Here is a 19,588-nt window from a genome sequence, read left to right on the forward strand (position 1 = left end):
TGTTCATGTCAAACTTTGACGAACTCCTCCTAGGGCGTTTTGCCCACCGACTTCAAAATCGGCGTACGTCCTCTGGACAAGTGGGGCATCTAAAGTTATTCAATTTTTTGAGATACCTTTAACGGTCTGTGTGCGGCGCAGCCGCAAATTGGACAACTTATTTTGGAATATTGCAGATCTAAAAATTGCTCCCATTTGATCAAAACCAGTCCGATTAGGACCAAATTTGAATCAGTTGTTAAACTTTCTAGTTTGGACCAGTTTAGGCTGACAAAATTGAAATGGCCGCGATAGCGCCCCCTACAGAGTGACCTTTAAATTAACATTGAAGGTCAAAAATTAGTTTTACCAAAATTGTCTAAACTTTACCCAAAATTCTATTTTGCCGTCCCGATCACAAAAGCCAATCACAAAAATGCCTAAATTTTTACGGCGTAGTCGTAGCGATGACAGAAACCTCCCATGTTATCCCTATGGGAAAACCGCAAAATCTCTCAAATTACCACATTTTTATGTTTTACACTTCAACGAACTCCTCCTAGTGCGTTTTGCCCACCAACCTCAAAATCGGTGTACGTCCTCTAGACAAGTGGTGCATCTAAAGTTATCCAAATTTTAAGGATAACTTTTACGGTCTCTGTGCGACGGAGCCGCAAACGTTTCCCAGAATTCTGACTATTTGGCCTTCAGAGTGGCCTATAAACAATAGAGTTTTTCCAAATGACATGACATTTTGCACTAAATTCTAATTTGCCATCCTGATCATACAAGTATGAGAGCCAAAGTCATATTTTGTACGGCGTAACCGTAGCGTTGACAGAAACATCCCATGTTATCCTTATGGGAAAATCGTAGAATCGCTCAAATCACCACATTTTTACACTTCACACTTTAACAAACTCCTCCTAGGGCGATTGTCCGATCAAGCTCATATTTGGGGAAAATCATCTACACAAGCGGGCCATCAAAACTTATCCATATTTTGATTCTAAGTGCTACGGTCTCTGTGTGGCGGACCCGCAAATATATGTCAGAAATGGGAAAACAGCGAAATCTCCAAAATGACCACATTTTCACGCTTCACACTTTCACCAACTCCTCCTAGGCCGATTGCCCGATCAAACTCATATTTGGGGAAATCATCTACACAAATGGGGCATCAAAAGTTATCCATATTTTGATTTTAAGTGCTACGGTCTCTGTGCCGTGGAGCTGCAAATATACTGTCACAAATGGGAAAAACGCCAAATCCTTGAAATGTTCACATTTATGCTTCACACTTTAATGAAGTCCTCTGTGGGCAATAGCTCGATCAAGCTCATATTTGGGAAAAATAATCTACACAAGCGGAGCATCAAAAGTTATCCATATTTTTATTCCAAGTGTCACGGTCTCTGTGCGCTGGAGCTGCACATTTGACCGACATTTGTGTTAATTTGCACTGGTTAAGCACAGCATTGTACATGTCCAATGTGTCGCTGTCTTAGTTCTTAGACAATTGCGTTAGCGCCATCTCTGTAAAATGCAGAGAGCAGAGTCGGAAGGCCGGCGGCCCGCGAGGGCCGTTGGATGCCGTTTGCGGCTTTAATTATTTTTATTTTTCTTGTTCTTCTGCTTTTTGATCTCTAATTTGACCCCCTGAACATGCTCAAAAACTCACCAAACTTTGCCCAAAATTCAGAATCGGCGAAAAATTTGATTTTTTCTGGGCCATTTTTTTTTTCGTAAAAAAATGGCGCGACAGCGCCACCGACAAAAGTCAAAATACATTGCGCCTATGGGAGACGCCCCGAGGTCAACTTTGGCGTAAAGCTACGAAATTCGGGACACGCATTCCTCTCGTGAGGACGAACAAAAAAAATCATTGTGGCCACGCCCCCAGACTTACCCTATGGCCGCCATCTTCCTTTGAAAATGAAAATACGCTGTGTTAGTCATTTTGTTCACGTCAAACTTTGACGAACTCCTCCTAGGGCGTTTTGCCCACCGACTTCAAAATCGGCGTACGTCCTCTGGACAAGTGGGGCATCTAAAGTTATTCAATTTTTTGAGATACCTTTAACGGTCTGTGTGCGGCGCAGCCGCAAAGTTGGACAACTTATTTTGGAATATTGCAGATCTAAAAATTGCTCCCATTTGATCAAAACCAGTCCGATTAGGACCAAATTTGAATCAGTTGTTAAACTTTCTAGTTTGGACCAGTTTAGGCTGACAAAATTGAAATGGCCGCGATAGCGCCCCCTACAGAGTGACCTTTAAATTAACATTGAAGGTCAAAAATTAGTTTTACCAAAATTGTCTAAACTTTACCCAAAATTCTATTTTGCCGTCCCGATCACAAAAGCCAATCACAAAAATGCCTAAATTTTTACGGCGTAGTCGTAGCGATGACAGAAACCTCCCATGTTATCCCTATGGGAAAACCGCAAAATCTCTCAAATTACCACATTTTTATGTTTTACACTTCAACGAACTCCTCCTAGTGCGTTTTGCCCACCAACCTCAAAATCGGTGTACGTCCTCTAGACAAGTGGTGCATCTAAAGTTATCCAAATTTTAAGGATAACTTTTACGGTCTCTGTGCGACGGAGCCGCAAACGTTTCCCAGAATTCTGACTATTTGGCCTTCAGAGTGGCCTATAAACAATAGAGTTTTTCCAAATGACATGACATTTTGCACTAAATTCTAATTTGCCATCCTGATCATACAAGTATGAGAGCCAAAGTCATATTTTGTACGGCGTAACCGTAGCGTTGACAGAAACATCCCATGTTATCCTTATGGGAAAATCGTAGAATCGCTCAAATCACCACATTTTTACACTTCACACTTTAACAAACTCCTCCTAGGGCGATTGTCCGATCAAGCTCATATTTGGGGAAAATCATCTACACAAGCGGGGCATCAAAACTTATCCATATTTTGATTCTAAGTGCTACGGTCTCTGTGTGGCGGACCCGCAAATATATGTCAGAAATGGGAAAACAGCGAAATCTCCAAAATGACCACATTTTCACGCTTCACACTTTCACCAACTCCTCCTAGGCCGATTGCCCGATCAAGCTCATATTTGGGGAAATCATCTACACAAATGGGGCATCAAAAGTTATCCATATTTTGATTTTAAGTGCTACGGTCTCTGTGCCGTGGAGCTGCAAATATACTGTCACAAATGGGAAAAACGCCAAATCCTTGAAATGTTCACATTTATGCTTCACACTTTAATGAAGTCCTCTGTGGGCAATAGCTCGATCAAGCTCATATTTGGGAAAAATAATCTACACAAGCGGAGCATCAAAAGTTATCCATATTTTTATTCCAAGTGTCACGGTCTCTGTGCGCTGGAGCTGCACATTTGACCGACATTTGTGTTCATTTGCACTGGTTAAGCACAGCATTGTACATGTCCAATGTGTCGCTGTCTTAGTTCTTAGACAATTGCGTTAGCGCCATCTCTGTAAAATGCAGAGAGCAGAGTCGGAAGGCCGGCGGCCCCCGAGGGCCGTTGGATGCCGCTTGCGGCTTTAATTTTTATTGTTTTTCTTGTTCTTCTTCAGCGCTTTGAGCTCTAATTTGACCCCCTGAACATGCTCAAAAACTCACCAAACTTTGCCCAAAATTCTGAATCGGCGAAAAATTTTATTTTTTCTGGGCCATTTTTTTTTTCGTTAAAAAATGGCGCGACAGCGCCACCGACAAAAGTCAAAATACATTGCGCCTATGGAAGACGCCCCGAGGTCAACTTTGGCGTAAAGCTACGAAATTCGGGACACGCATTCCTCTCGTGAGGACGAACAAAAAAAATCATTGTGGCCACGCCCCCAGACTTACCCTATGGCCGCCATCTTCCTTTGAAAATGAAAATACGCTGTGTTAGTCATTTTGTTCACGTCAAACTTTGACGAACTCCTCCTAGGGCGTTTTGCCCACCAACTTCAAAATCGGCGTACGTCCTCTGGACAAGTGGGGCATCTAAAGTTATTCAATTTTTTGAGATACCTTTAACGGTCTGTGTGCGGCGCAGCCGCAAAGTTGGACAACTTATTTTGGAATATTGCAGATCTAAAAATTGCTCCCATTTGATCAAAACCAGTCCGATTAGGACCAAATTTGAATCAGTTGTTAAACTTTCTAGTTTGGACCAGTTTAGGCTGACAAAATTGAAATGGCCGCGATAGCGCCCCCTACAGAGTGACCTTTAAATTAACATTGAAGGTCAAAAATTAGTTTTACCAAAATTGTCTAAACTTCACCCAAAATTCTATTTTGGCGTCCCGATCAAAAAAGCCAATCAGACAAATGCCTTAATTTTTACGGCGTAGTCGTAGCGATGACATAAACCTCCCATGTTATCCCTATGGGAAAACCACCAAATCTCTTGAATATCCACATTTTTCTGTTTCACACTTTAACGAACCCCTCCTAGTGCGTTTTGCCCACCAACCTCAAAATCGGTGTACGTCCTCTAGACAAGTGGGGCATCTAAAGTTATCCAAATTTTAAGGATAGCTTTTACGGTCTCTGTGCGACGGAGCCGCAAACGTTTCCCTGAATTCTGACTATTTGGCCTTCAGAGTGGCCTATAAACAATAGAGTTTTTCCAAATGACATGATATTTTGAACAAAATTCTAATTTGCCATCCTGATCATACAAGTATGAGAGCCAAAGTCATATTTTGTACGGCGTAACCGTAGCGATGACAGAAACATCCCATGTTATCCTTATGGGAAAATCGTAGAATCGCTCAAATCACCACATTTTTACGCTTCACACTTTAACAAACTCCTCCTAGGGCGATTGTCCGAACAAACTCATATTTGGGGAAAATCATCTACACAAGCGGGCCATCAAAAGGTATCCATATTTTGATTCTAAGTAATACGGTCTCTGTGTGGCGGACCCGCAAATATGTCACAAATGGAAAAACAGCGAAATCTCTAAAATGACCACATTTTTACGCTTCACACTTTAACAAACTCCTCCTAGTGCGTTTGGCCCACCGATCTCAAAATCGGTGTATCTCCTCTAGACAAGTGGGGCATCTAAATTTATTCAAATTTTATGGATATCATTTACGGTCTCTGTGCAGCTGAGCCCCAAACTTTTCGCAGAATTTGGACTATTTGGCCTTCAGAGTGGCCTATAAACAAGAGTTTTTCCAAATGACATGACATTTTGCACACAATTCTCATTTGCCATCCCCAAAATAAAAGTATGGGAGCCAAAGTCATATTTTGTACAGCGTAGCCATAGCGATGACAGAAACATCCCATGTTATCCCTATGGGGAAACCGCAAAATCTCTAAAATGACCACATTTTTACACTTCACACTTTAACAAACTCCTCCTAGGGCGATTGCCCGATCGAGTTCATATTTGGGGAGAATCATCTACACAAGCGGGGCATCAAAAGTTATCCATATTTTTATTCCAAGTGTCACGGTCTATGCGCTGGAGCTGCACATTTGACCGACATTTGTGTTCATTTGCACTGGTTAAGCACAGCATGTGTCCAATGTGTCACTGTCTTAGTTCTTAGACAATTGCGTTAGCGCCATCTCTGTAAAATGCAGAGAGCAGAGTCGGAAGGCCGGCGGCCCGCGAGGGCCGTTGGATGCCGCTTGCGGCTTTAATTTTTCTTGTTCTTCTGCTTTTTGAGCTCTAATTTGACCCCCTGAACATGCTCAAAAACTCACCAAACTTTACCCAAAATTCAAAATCGGCGAAAAATTTTGTTTTTTCTGGGCCATTTTTTTTTTCATTAAAAAATGGCGCGACAGCGCCACCGACAAAAGTCAAAATACATTGCGCCTATGGGAGACGCCCCGAGGTCAACTTTGTCGTAAAGCTACGAAATTCGGGACACGCATTCCTCTCGTGAGGACAAAAAAAAATAATCATTGTGGCCACGCCCCCAGACTTACCCTATGGCCACCATCTTCCTTTGAAAATGAAAACACGCTGTGTTAGCCATTTTGTTCACGTCAAACTTTGACGAACTCCTCCTAGGGCGTTTTGCCCACCGACTTCAAAATCGGCGTACGTCCTCTGGACAAGTGGGGCATCTAAAGTTATCCAATTTTTTGAGATACCTTTTACGGTCTGTGTGCGGCGCAGCCGCAAAGTTGGACAACTTATTTTGGGATATTGCAGATCTAAAAATTGCTCCCATTTGATCAAAACCAGTCCGATTAGGACCAAATTTGAATCAGTTGTTAAACTTTCTAGTTTGGACCAGTTTATGATGACAAAATTGAAATGGGCGCGATAGCGCCCCCTACAGAGTGACCTTTAAATTAACATTGAAGGTCAAAAATTAGTTTTACCAAAATGTTCTAAACTTTACCCAAAATTCTATTTTGGCGTCCCGATCAAAAAAGCCAATCAGACAAATGCCTTATTTTTTACGGCATAGTCGTAGCGATGACAGAAACCTCCCATGTTATCCCTATGGGAAAACCGCAAAATCTCTCAAATATCCACATTTTTATGTTTCACACTTTAACAAACTCCTCCTAGTGCGTTTTGCCCAGGAACCTCAAAATCGTTGTACGTCCTCTAGACAAGTGGGGCATCTAAAGTTATCCAAATTTTAAGGATAACTTTTACGGTCTCTGTGCGACGGAGCCGCAAACGTTTCCCAGAATTCTGACTATTTGGCCTTCAGAGTGGCCTATAAACAATAGAGTTTTTCCAAATGACATGATATTTTGAACAAAATTCTAATTTGCCATCCTGATCATAAAAGTATGAGAGCCAAAGTCATATTTTGTACGGCGTAACCGTAGCGTTGACAGAAACATCCTTGTTATCCTTATGGGAAAATCGTAGAATCGCTCAAATCACCACATTTTTACGCTTCACACTTTAACAAACTCCTCCTAGGGCGATTGCCCGATCAAGTTCATATTTGGAGAATATCATCTACACAAGCGGGGCATCAAAACTTACCCATATTTTGATTCTAAGTGCTACGGTCTCTGTGTGGCGGACCCGCAAATATATGTCAGAAATGGGAAAACAGCGAAATCTCTAAAATGACCACATTTTTACGCTTCACACTTTAACGAACTCCTCCCAGGGCGATTGCCCGATCAAGCTCATATTTGGGGAGAATCATCTACACAAACGGGGCATCAAAAGTTAGTCATATTTCGATTTTAAGTGGTACGGTCTCTTTGCCGTGGAGCTGCAAATATACTGTCACAAATGGGAAAAACGCCAAATCCTTGAAATGTTCACATTTACGCTTCACACTTTAACCAACTCCTCCTAGTGCGTTTGGCCCACCGATCTCAAAATCGGTGTACCTCCTCTAGACAAGTGGGGCATCAAAAGTTATTCAAATTTTATGGATAACATTTACGGTCTCTGTGCAGCTGAGCCGCAAACTTTTCGCAGAATTTGGACTATTTGGCCTTCAGAGTGGCCTATAAACAAGAGTTTTTCCAAATGACATGACATTTTGCACACAATTCTCATTTGCCATCCCCAAAATAAAAGTATGGGAGCCAAAGTCATATTTGGTAAAGCGTAGCCGTAGCGATGACAGAAACTTCCCATGTTATCCCTATGGGGAAACCGCAAAATCTCTAAAATGACCACATTTTTACACTTCACACTTTAACAAACTCCTCCTAGGGCGATTATCCGATCAAGTTCATATTTGGGGAGAATCATCTACACAGCGGGGCATCAAAAGTTATCCATATTTTTATTCCAAGTGTCACGGTCTCTGTGCGCTGGAGCTGCACATTTGACCGACATTTGTCTTCATTTGCACTGGTTAAGCACAGCATGTGTCCAATGTGTCACTGTCTTAGTTCTTAGACAATTGCGTTAGCGCCATCTCTGTAAAATGCAGAGAGCAGAGTCGGAAGGCCGGCGGCCCGCGAGGGCCGTTGGATGCCGCTTGCGGCTTTAATTCTTTCTTTCTTTCTTCTCGGGACCAACCCCCCTATTTTTCACCCAGTGAACATTGACGAAAAGTCACAAAAAATTGCAAACCTCTAAAAATCGTGCCTCTCTACATTCTGGCTATTTCCCTTTTCTAAAATAAAAAAAATTGGCGCGTCAGCGCCCCCAAATGTACCAAAAATGCATTGAGAGATGGGAAATGACCCAAAAAAAATCTGATCGTAGAATCATGAAATTTGGCGCAGAGGTAGATGGTGACAAGAGAAGTAAAAAATATTATTACGGCAACGCCGTCCGCCCAACCAAATGTCGGCCATATTGCTTCAAAAATGGCTAAACATGACTTCGGAGTTTTTCCAAACGTCGTACTTTTACGAACTCCTCCCAGGGCGTTGGCCCTAAAAAGCTGAAATTTGGTGAAAATGCTACTGAGGAGTGGGACATCAAAAGTTATCCAAATTACATTGATACCTGTCACGGTCTCTGTGCGGCGAAGCCGCAAACTGTAGCAAGAATTTCAGAAATCTCCCAAATTTAACATTTCTGCCGTTTGCGCAGATAAAGTCCGAATTGCGTCAAATTAGAATCAGTTGTTAAACTCTTTGCCCTAAACCTACTTGAAGTGAAATAAATTAATTTGGAGCCACAGCGCCCCCTACAGATTTTATATGGAGGTTAAATATTTAGTTTTGCGAAATTATATGAAATTTGACACACAACTCAATTTTGGCATCCCCATCAAAAAAGTCAATGACTCATGTCATAATTGTTATGACGTTGCCGTAACGATGACCGAAACCTTCCATGTTATTCCAATGGGGAAATCGCCAGAACATGTTTACACTTTAGACTTTCACAAACTCCTCTTAGGGCGTTAGACATATTAACCTGAAATTTGGTGAGACTCATCTTCAGGACCATCAAAAGTTATCCACATTTTTATTCAAAGAGTCACGGTGTCTGTGCGGAAAAGCCGCACATTTTGCCAAGAATTCAAAATAAAATTGCTTTTTGATGGTAAAACAAAGGGGAGAAGATGTGACAGCGTCACAGATTCAGCAGTAGGCATAATAAAAGGACAATTGGGGCGTGTTAGCGCCCCCTCCTCTTGCGGCGTGGCGGCGGCGTGGCGAGGGCCGATCATTGCCGCTTGCGGCTATATTTTTAATTTATTTTTAATTTTTTTTATTTAATTTTTTTTATTTATGCACTTGTGATTTTACTGGTTTTGGGATTAGTCAAATTAACCGAGCATTTACTCCTTTTTCATTCATTTCTTATTGTTTCTGTGCAGCACTGTAAACTGCGTCTGTAAAATGTGCTGTATAAATAAAGTCGATTGAATACATTTGAAATCTTTGACGTAGCATACATCCTCTCACCATTTGAGTTCCAAAAACATAAAGTTATAGTCATTTCTTTCTCCAATCCACTTTTCCACTGACAGGATTTTGACGCCTGGAATAAAAATATAATTGACAGAAAGAATCTCAGCGCCGCTCCTCTTCAAGTACATATGACAGTCACAATACACTATAAAGTTTAATTAAAATTGTAGGGTTAGGTTACACATTTGGATTGGGTTTAGTTCACTTTAGTTCAACTTTGATATTTAGTGTCAGAGGTTTTGTGGTTGAGTGACAGATGGAAACATGAACGCAACTCACCATTAATTTAGTATTCAAAAAGTCACTAATTATTCTTCCATTAGTCGATTTGACAAATTAAGTATTTGTTCATACTTTACAAAGGCACGAATTAATGTAGTTATTAAAAAGTGTTACCAATGTTTTTTTTCCTTTTTTGACATTTTATTTTAATATTCCCACTGTCTTTATTATGTGTTTTAGAGTCTGTTTGCTCCGATTATCAAAATACGACTGCGGTCATTTTCTATCATCGAGTTGCAACGGTTTATCTGATTAATCGTTGCAGCTGTAGCCGACAGCAACAATCACTCCTCACGCATCCTGAGTCAGTGAAGTGTCTTGCCCAAGGACACAGAGACAGCAGTGACCAAAAAAGGTCTTCTCATCTTCCACGACTTTTCATCTCTTCTTCCCGCCGCTCTCTCTCTCTCTCCGCAGTTACGACCGCAGCTGTTCCCGCCACCCTCCCCCGCTGTCCCGTGGCGTGGCCCCGCCCCTCTCGCTCGCCCTCCCTCGCCCCCTGGCCTCGGAGGAGAGTCGGCAGACGCTCCGCAGCGCCTCGTCCTCCTTCGCTGACAGGGAGAGGTAATGAGACGGCGCCGGAGCGGTTCAAAACGCACACGCCAGGCCAAAGAGTCTGGGTAAACACAAACCACACGCACTCATCGGGAAATAGGTGAAAGTTAAGCAAATAAGGACTTTTAAATCGTTAAATCTCACCAGCGCTTCCATTTTGACTCTTCTCAGTAAAGTTGATTCGATTTAATGAGCCTGAAGTGAAATACAATGTAGAAGTGTGGGAAAATATCTAAATAATCATATCTTGTGATACTAACTTCGGTGATACAGGATGAGAAAAGGTCCGTGTTCACGTTGGTAGACGACGGGGTCCAGAACGATGAGAATCTAGGACCGTTGCCGTGGCAAGTGACGATTTAAAACTAAAATATTTTAGCTTTTAATTTGAACCTGTGAATAAAACTCTACGGGAGGTTTTCAGTTTTTGAAAGAAATATCCAAACTAGAGGTCCACAAACACTGAACCTGTTCAGGATCTACTCCACAAACCTGCAATATTCATTTTACGGCTTAAAGTTCTTTCAACTGACAAAAAAAGGCTATATAAATAACTTTTGTTTATTTGCATTGACAGACAAGACGTGGAACTTTGTGTCAATGTTTATTTCATGTGGACAGACCCGGTAAATACAGAGATATGAACCACAAATCTGACAGTTAAACAGCAAATTCTGGCTTCCCCCTGCTCCGCCCACTCCTGCCTCTTTCTACTCCGCCCCACCCACTCCTGCCTCTTTCTACTCCGCCCCGCCCACTCCTGCCTCTTTATACTCCGCCCCGCCCACTCTTTCCGCTGTGGATTGGCACTTTAAGTTGTTTTGGCACTTCGGGTCGAGCGGGAAAAGTCTATAAAGTAGAGTGATTTGTGTAAAATGTCCAGTGTTCATGAGACCAACCTGTAAACGACTCTGGTCCGAGCAGAACTTATTTTCTCTGGAGGTCGGCAGCCTAATATAAAATAATACAAGCGAAAAGAGGATCACAAGGGACGGCGACGCTCAGGGAAAGGTCCGGAATGAAGCGGACAGGGACTCCTCCCACTTCCTGTGAATACACGAGCAGATCACACGTTTACAATCCATCAGAGACGTTTCGGTTCAGGTCCAAGTATCGCTCCTTGTTTGGAAGATTCCGCACCTTTTACACACGCCGTACGTGACGATGGAGGTTATTTTGATAGACAGTAATTCACACACACGTTTTACAACAGATTCACACTGATCACATGGAACACGATTTGACACTCATCCAAGTTGTTTCTTCGGTTCCTGTGACGTTGTCCTGGTGAGTCACTGTCTTAATTATCTGTCTGAGGGGCGGAGCTAAAGGCAATAAGGAGTAAACGACCAGAGAGTGTTAGTTTCCGTGTACTTTGCTCCTCCTGAGTGGCAAAAATGACTCACTAGAGCCAGTTATTTTTACAATTGGTCGACTAGACAAACAAGTATTTTTTATTGCCTATTGAGACTTTTTAAATACATTATCCAACCAATCAAATAAGGGTTGATGTATATATAGTGACTGAAGGCTTCGAGACAGAGAACATTTTCAGACATAGTTTATTCTTTTTTGATATTTTGATTTAATAATGCCATTGTTTTTGTAATTTAAAAAAGGTCTTTTGTCAGAAAACTATTACAATGATCAACATAAGACTAGGTTTATTTTTGTAATAGTCAATTATAGTCACGATTTGTCGATTCATCACAGCACCCTTTGGTCAAATCGACAGAATTCGATTTTCTTTAGCTATGGAAGGACTTTACCTGAACGAGTGAGGGATTACACAGGTTTTTGAGGTACAGGGAAAGAGAAAAAGCGGGATTAAATGACATAACATAACATCTCCGTTCGAAAACCAAACCCGGTCCTTGTGCGCCGCATTTCCGTTACATTTAATCACATTCTGAGCTTTTCTCTGTACTCTGAGCCAGAATCTATCACTTTTTAATGCCTGTTAGAGCCCGGCGCAGAATGTGGGCGGTTTGAAACTAAACTGGAAAGATTTTGACACAGTCGTATAAAGTTTTAACACCTCCGAGTCCACAGAGCAGTGTCGGTGTCAAGCCGCGGCGGAGACGGACGGGAAAGTTTACTTTTTGACCAATTATTGTGCCAGCTATGATTGTTTGTTACTTCTGTCAATAAGTCCCCGTCCACAATAGGACCCGGTGTGTTTTTGACAGTTACCGGAGTCACTTTTCAAATAAAATACTTCTCAGAGTAGTTATAGTACCGTTTACTTTTGCTACTTGAGTAATATATTTGACAGAAAGTTTTCATCTACAAAAGCTTTATGATGACAATATTAAATGATTTGAATTTAATTTTTGTTTCTAGCTTTTGAAAATACCAGATTTTCTTCATTATTTAACACTTTTGTCCTTCCAATTACTTATTAATTCAAACGTTGTATCCAGACATTTGCTCTGACTTGAGGAGTTTTGAGCATTTGCTGTGACAAAAAAGTTACAGCAGTTGTTATTTAGAAAGATTCAACCGACACAAAAACATGCTTCTTTTAATCCGATGGACCGATTGATTTAAACGTTTTCATCTCGTGTTACAATTGTTTTAAAAATCGATATCAGAGAAAAACCCCGTCTAAGCCTCTGAGCTCGTCTCTAGTGACTCAGTGAAGCCCACGCACACAAACCAGAGACAAATCCATCTTATACTATAGTAACCTTTATCTTGAGATACTACAGCCAGGTACTACAGTGAGGTACTACAGCCAGGTACTACAGCCAGGTACTACAGCCAGGTACTACAGCCAGGTACTACAGTGAGGTACTACAGCCAGGTACTACAGTGAGGTACTACAGCCAGGTACTACAGCCAGGTACTACAGTGAGGTACTACAGCCAGGTACTACAGTGAGGTACTACAGCCAGGTACTACAGTGAGGTACTACAGTGAGGTACTACAGCCAGGTACTACAGTGAGGTACTACAGCCAGGTACTACAGCAAAGTACTACAGCAAAGTACTACAGCCAGGTACTACAGCCAGGTACTACAGCGAGACACTACAGCGAGACACTACAGCCAGGTACTACAGCGAGGTACTACAGCGAGGTACTACAGCGAGACACTACAGCCAGGTACTACAGCCAGGTACTACAGCCAGGTACTACAGCGAGGTACTACAGCGAGACACTACAGCCAGGTACTACAGCCAGGTACTACAGCCAGGTACTACAGCCAGGTACTACAGCAAAATACTACAGCCAGGTACTACAGCGAGGTACTACAGCGAGACACTACAGCCAGGTACTACAGCCAGGTACTACAGCCAGGTACTACAGCGAGGTACTACAGCGAGACACTACAGCCAGGTACTACAGCCAGGTACTACAGCGAGGATACTACAGCGAGGATACTACAGCGAGGATACTACAGCCAGGTACTACAGCGAGGATACTACAGCGAGGATACTACAGCCAGGTACTACAGCCAGGTACTACAGTCAGGTACTACAGTCAGGTACTACAGTCAGGTACTACAGTCAGGTACTACAGTCAGGTACTATAGCCAGGTACCACAGTCAGGTACTACAGCGAGATACAGCCAGGTACTACAGCCAGGTACTACAGCCAGGTACTACAGCCAGGTACTACAGTCAGGTACTACAGCCAGGTACTACAGCCAGGTACTACAGCCAGGTACTACAGCCAGGTACTACAGCCAGGTACTACAGTCAGGTACTCCACCATAACCCTGAGATCTGGCTCTGCTCCCGGCCACAGAAGTCAAATGCAGACACTTTCTTCGTTTTCATGACTATTTAAATCGTAAACAAAAAAAAGTGTGAAATCACTCAAAACTTTTCATACTTTACAATCTAAAGTTCAGAATAGGCTTCATTTGCTGTGATCACTGACACTTTTGGCTCCACTGAACAAGGCACATCAGAGAAAGAGAAAAGCATTTTCAGAAGACTTCATCCAGAAGCTCAATGAGAGAAATGGTTTGAAACGCTGTCAACAAAGAGAAGATACAAATCTGAATATACCAATATGTAGAGTTAGAGTAGTAGTACTAGTATTTCTATAGTTGTCGTAGCCATAGCAGTAGTAGTAGTAGTAGCAGTAGTAGTAGTAGTAGAAGTAGCAATAGTAGTAGTAGAAATAGTAGTAGTAGTAAAAGTCGTAGTCGTAGTAGTAGTAGTAGTAGTAATAGCAGTAGTAGTAGCAGATGATTAATACTAGAATAAACAGCAAAAATAAAAATTATATAAAAATAAAAAACATGTAGAGATTTTTAAAACATACAATTTTCCTATGTAAAACGTGGCGGTTTAGCGGGTGGTAGCGGGCGCTAGCGGGTGTTAGCAGACGCTAGCGGGTGGTAGCGGGTGTTAGCGAGCATTAGCAGGTGTTAGCGGATGTTAGCGGGTGTTAGCAGACGCTAGCGGGTGGTAGCGGGTGTTAGCGAGCATTAGCAGGTGTTAGCGGATGTTAGCGGGTGTTAGCAGGCGCTAGCGGGTGTTAGCGGGCGCTGGCTGGGGACTTCAACTTCTATAAACGGTCTATGGTCAAAACAAACACTGATCAAACAAACTAACAAATGTGACTGATTTTTTAAAAGTGAGTATTTTAAAGGATTTCACATTGCATTTTGTGTTAAAGTTTACAGTCCTTTCACACTTGAACCTCAACCAAGACATTTACGTTATGTTTTAAGCACATTTCTGTTGGATTACAAATGTATAACCTGATTGTCGTTAAGATTGTAAAACACATAGATTTTTGTCAATATCACTCACCCACAAAATGAAAAGGACACATTTAAAATATTCCTTAAAGAAGACTTGGGTTTTTGTCTGCTGTATTTTTGGACATTTCAAATTATATGATGTGTTTTCCCTCTAAATAATTAACAAAAAAGAGCCCAATAAGTACAATCTCCGCCATGTCACACACACTTCAGAGACGTTGTGTTGTTGTTTTGGTGCCACGCTCGCTCCGTGTCGTGTTCACTGGAAGAAGGTATAATTGGACACTGCAGTTTTCCCAGAGGAGCGTCTTCACAGCCCCCAGTGTTTCCGCCGCTGTGAGATGTGACGCCGCTTTTTCAAATCCCTTTCCGCGTGAGTCACCGGCCGCGCGCAGGAAACGACGCCTTTATTTGAGGGTATTTAAAGTTAATCTCAATCTGGATAATTATAGACCCACATCAGCTTCCGTCCCGCCGCCTCCCTCTCAATCCCCCGTCAAGAGGGTCTCAGATTCTCTTAACGACGCGCTTGAAGAGTCGGCGCTCCACTTACTTCTACTTCAGTCGTTCAATCTGTGTATTTACGCAAAATCAAGATCGAAGTTGGGTAAATAGAAGCGATGGACGCGGAGTAAACAGAGGCACTAGAGCAGTCATTCCCGGTGCTGCGTGTCAGTCGAAGTACACCTGATACTCTTAAATACAAATACAAATACTAAACGGGGACTAGAACAGGACCAAACCAGGCCAACATCGGGACTAAAATGGGCTCAATTTACAACAAACAATTAAACTTAACCAAGCATTCACACTCTGGTTTGGTCCTGCTTTGAGCTCTGTTTAGTCCCAGTTTAGTCCTGGTTTTGTTCCAGTTTAGTCCCAGTTTAGTCCCGTTTTAGTCCCGGTTTAGTCCCAGTTTCGTCCCGGTTTAGTCCCAGTTCAGCCCCAGTTTAGTCACGTGTTAGTCCCAGTTTAGCCCTGGTTTAGTCCCGGTTTAGCCCCAGTTTAGTCACGTGTTAGTCCCAGTTTAGTGCCAGTTTAGTCCCAGTTTATTAGCAGTCATTCCCGGTACTGCGTGTCAGTCAAAGTACACCTGATACTCTTAAAGACTCTTAAACACGTAAAGTATCGCAGTGAAATCATTACTGACTCAAAGCATACTGAAGTATCTACCAGTACTTCTATCGAAAGTACTTTTTAACACACAATATCAGTATAATAATAAATACAAAATAGTCGTCTCCTTTTAAACACAAGCTGCAGATGATCCGATCAATGAGCTGATGTGGTTAGAACTGTCACTATTGTTAACGAGCTTTCAAACGGATTCAATCTGAATTACAAACTGTCCCGTGTGATATTCTCGTCCCGTCAATCATCGGCCCGTCTGAACTACAGCGAGTAAAGTATTAAACAAGTGTGTTTTCTGCATCGCACAAAGTATTATCAATCACTTACTCTAAACTGCTCGAACACGATTCTGAACGAGCTACAAGAATGTTTGAAATGCTTTGTCATCATCGTTCAAAAGTCCGAACGGAGGCAAATTAATTAAATCAATTAAAGGTGGAATGGCCGATTTTTTTCAGCAGTTTTTTTTATCATATTTCCTCGTGGAGTGGATAAATCATTAGTCCTGCCACGTATCAATCATAAAACGCACCTACCGCTCACCTGCAGCCGCGTCAGGCTCGTCCCCACGTTTCCACGTGCCTAAGCGCATGGATCTATCATAATATAGTTCCCTCAGTGTACGGGGCAAAATGAAGACGGAGAAAGACAGTTCGAGCTGACTCAGAAGTGGACAGAAATCTACGGGAGACGAGCGATGCGATGCGCTCCGTTGCGCTAATAAACAAACGCACATGTGTGTTGTATCAGTCCGCACGGGGGAGTGCGCATGCGCACTTCCACCTGCGTTCTCAAATCGCCGAAAAATCGTCCATACCGCCTTTAACTGTGTAGAACTCCAGGTGACATGTCAGTTAGTTTGGTTTTCTATGACAAAGAAAAGAAGAAGAAAAAATAAAAAAAGCCTCAAAATTGAGCAAAAAGTATAAAAACTCAAATTGTCTAAGTATTTGTCCAGTAAAAATCAGGATTGCACCTTTTTTTTTCATCGGTGAAATGCGCTGCACAAATAAAAAGTACTGACCACATTTTCCGTACTATAAGTTGGTGTATAAGTCAAAACCAGCCAAAAAATGCATAATATAGAAGAAAAACCATATATAAGTCGCACTGGAGTATATACAAAGACCAAGAACAGACATTTCATCTGTAAATGCAGTTTAAAATAATAACAGATGAGAGAACATGGTGAATAGGTGTACGTATGCTAACGCTAACACCTTCAGCTACATGACGTATGCTAACGCTAACACCTTCAGCTACATGACGTATGCTAACGCTAACACCTTCAGCTACATGACGTATGCTAACGCTAACACCTTCAGCTACATGACGTATGCTAACGCTAACACCTTCAGCTACATGAGGCACAGACAGAACTGTGGTAAGTGTCTGGTATGTTAACGTAACATATGAACAGTTATTCAGATAACTATAGCATAAAGAACATGCTAACAAGTTTACCAAAGCATCAGTTTTACCCCAAATCACTAAATCCATTGAATTCTTCTTCCTCTGTGTCACTTCTAAACAACTCCACAAACTCCAGAGGAAGAGGAAGTGCAGATTCTTCTTCTGCGTCACTTAGAGCCTAAAGCGCCCTCTTGTGGTTGTCAGCGTGAAAATAACGACAATATCACATGTAAGTTGCTCTGGAGTATAAGTCGCAAAAACTGCCAAAACTATGTAAAAAGGTGCGACTTATAGTCTGGAAAATACGGTATTTATAACCTCTTTGAGTGCATCAAAACCTCTGAATCTAGGTCAAATACAATAGTAAATATAGTAAATGTGTCTGGTTCCAGTTTCTCTGTTGAAATCACGTTATGTCCCACGTTTTCCTCCAGTTTCCAGAAAGTAGAATGTTTTTGTTGACTGAAAGTGTTTGTGTCTCACACTCACCGCTCGCTCGTCTTTGCCTCATGTCGACTTCCTCTCTCTCTGTTTCTCTTTGATAGGATCCCTGTTGTGAACCTCTGAGGCCACTGTGTTTTTCCATTCAGATTTAAACAGTTGAGCGAGGCCCGAGGAGGAGAGGAAAACATCAGCTCCAACCCCGGCGGGCGCGCCTGCAGCGCCTGCAGCGCCTGCAGCGCTCTTTTATTCTCTCTGAGACGCTGAAACGGCTCCGGGAATCCCAGGTCTGCAGCTCCGAGGCGTTCATCACCCAGATCATCACCGCCACACCTGCTTCCTCCTCAGACGGCGAGGAACGGACCACACCAGGACTAAACAGGGACTAAACGAGGACTAAACGAGGACGCCAAGAAGACTAAAGCCAAATGCAAAGCTACGTCAGTCTGAAGCGGTCTGAACTGAGCCTGGACCAGGATTTATGCTCGTCTCAAATGAACTTTTCTTCAGGACTTTCGACCGTTATCATCATGTTTTGGTTTTAATTGTTAATCGCTTTGACAATAGTGCTAATTTTTACCAGAACCAGAACTCAACCAGGTCTAAACCAGAGCTAAACTAGAACTAAACCAGGTCCAAACCAGGTCTAAACCAGGACTAAACCAGGTCTAAACCAGGTCTAAACCAGAACTAAACCAGAACTCAACCAGGTCCAAACCAGAACTAAACCAGGTCCAAACCAGGTCTAAACCAGAACTAAACCAGGTCCAAACCAGGTCTAAACCAGAACTAAACCAGGTCTAAACCAGGACTAAACCAGGTCTAAACCAGGTCTAAACCAGGACTAAACCAGGACTAAACCAGAACTAAACCAGGACTAAACCAGAACTAAACCAGGTCTAAACCAGGACTAAACCAGGACTAAACCAGGACTAAACCAGGTCTAAACCAGAACTAAACCAGAACTAAACCAGGTCTAAACCAGAACTAAACCAGAACTAAACCAGGTCTAAACCAGAACTAAACCAGAACCAAACCAGAACCAAACCAGGTCTAAACCAGGTCTAAACCAGAACTGAGCCAGGACTAAACCAGAACTAAACCAGAACTTAACCAGGACTAAACCAGAACTAAACCAGGTCTAAACCAGAACTAAGCCAAGTCTAAACCAGGTCTAAACCAGAACTAAACCAGAACCAAACCAGAACCAAACCAGGTCTAAACCAGGTCTAAACCAGAACTAAACCAGAACTAAACCAGGTCTAAACCAGAACTAAGCCAAGTCTAAACCAGGTCTAAACCAGAACTAAACCAGAACCAAACCAGAACCAAACCAGGTCTAAACCAGGTCTAAACCAGAACTAAACCAGAACTAAACCAGAACTAAACCAGAACTAAACCAGGACTAAACCAGAACTAAACCAGGTCTAAACCAGTGGTTCCTGATGTTTTTGTCTGATGTTCACCCCAAAACTCCAGTCTGGTGGATCTCCGTTGTACAAACTAGAGCGTGTGAATTTGACTGAAAGAATGTCATCGACTTCTACAAAGTACTTTATTATCTTTACTCTTCTATAACATCCAGAATGTTTGACATGTGGATGTATCCACGTGTAAAACACACGTCACAGGGAGAAAATGTCGGGAACCACTGCTCAAACTCAAGAACTTGGCAAATAAATGCGCTTACTGGAAGTAGAAGCAGTTTATTGTCCATTTTTACTGTTAGATTTTCCTGT

The 19,588-nt window shown here is 42.2% G+C and overlaps 1 protein-coding gene across 1 annotated transcript in view; it reads left to right on the forward strand.

Annotated features, from left to right (window-relative positions):
• The window catches only part of pianp (PILR alpha associated neural protein), a 58,207-nt gene extending 40,159 nt beyond the window's left edge, over positions 1-18,048 (forward strand). The window contains exons 5-6 of the mRNA XM_072460926.1: positions 10,007-10,153; positions 17,954-18,048. Coding sequence (XP_072317027.1) covers positions 10,007-10,153; positions 17,954-17,975 — 169 coding nt within the window. The 3' untranslated portion in view covers positions 17,976-18,048. The remainder of the gene's footprint in view (positions 1-10,006; positions 10,154-17,953) is intronic.
• The last annotated feature ends 1,540 nt before the right edge of the window (positions 18,049-19,588 follow it).

This window comes from Eucyclogobius newberryi, unplaced genomic scaffold, assembly GCF_026437365.1.
Source record: "Eucyclogobius newberryi isolate DKJ021-1_F unplaced genomic scaffold, fEucNew1.0.hap1 SCAF_3, whole genome shotgun sequence".
Classification (NCBI taxonomy): Eukaryota; Metazoa; Chordata; class Actinopteri; order Gobiiformes; family Gobiidae; genus Eucyclogobius; species Eucyclogobius newberryi.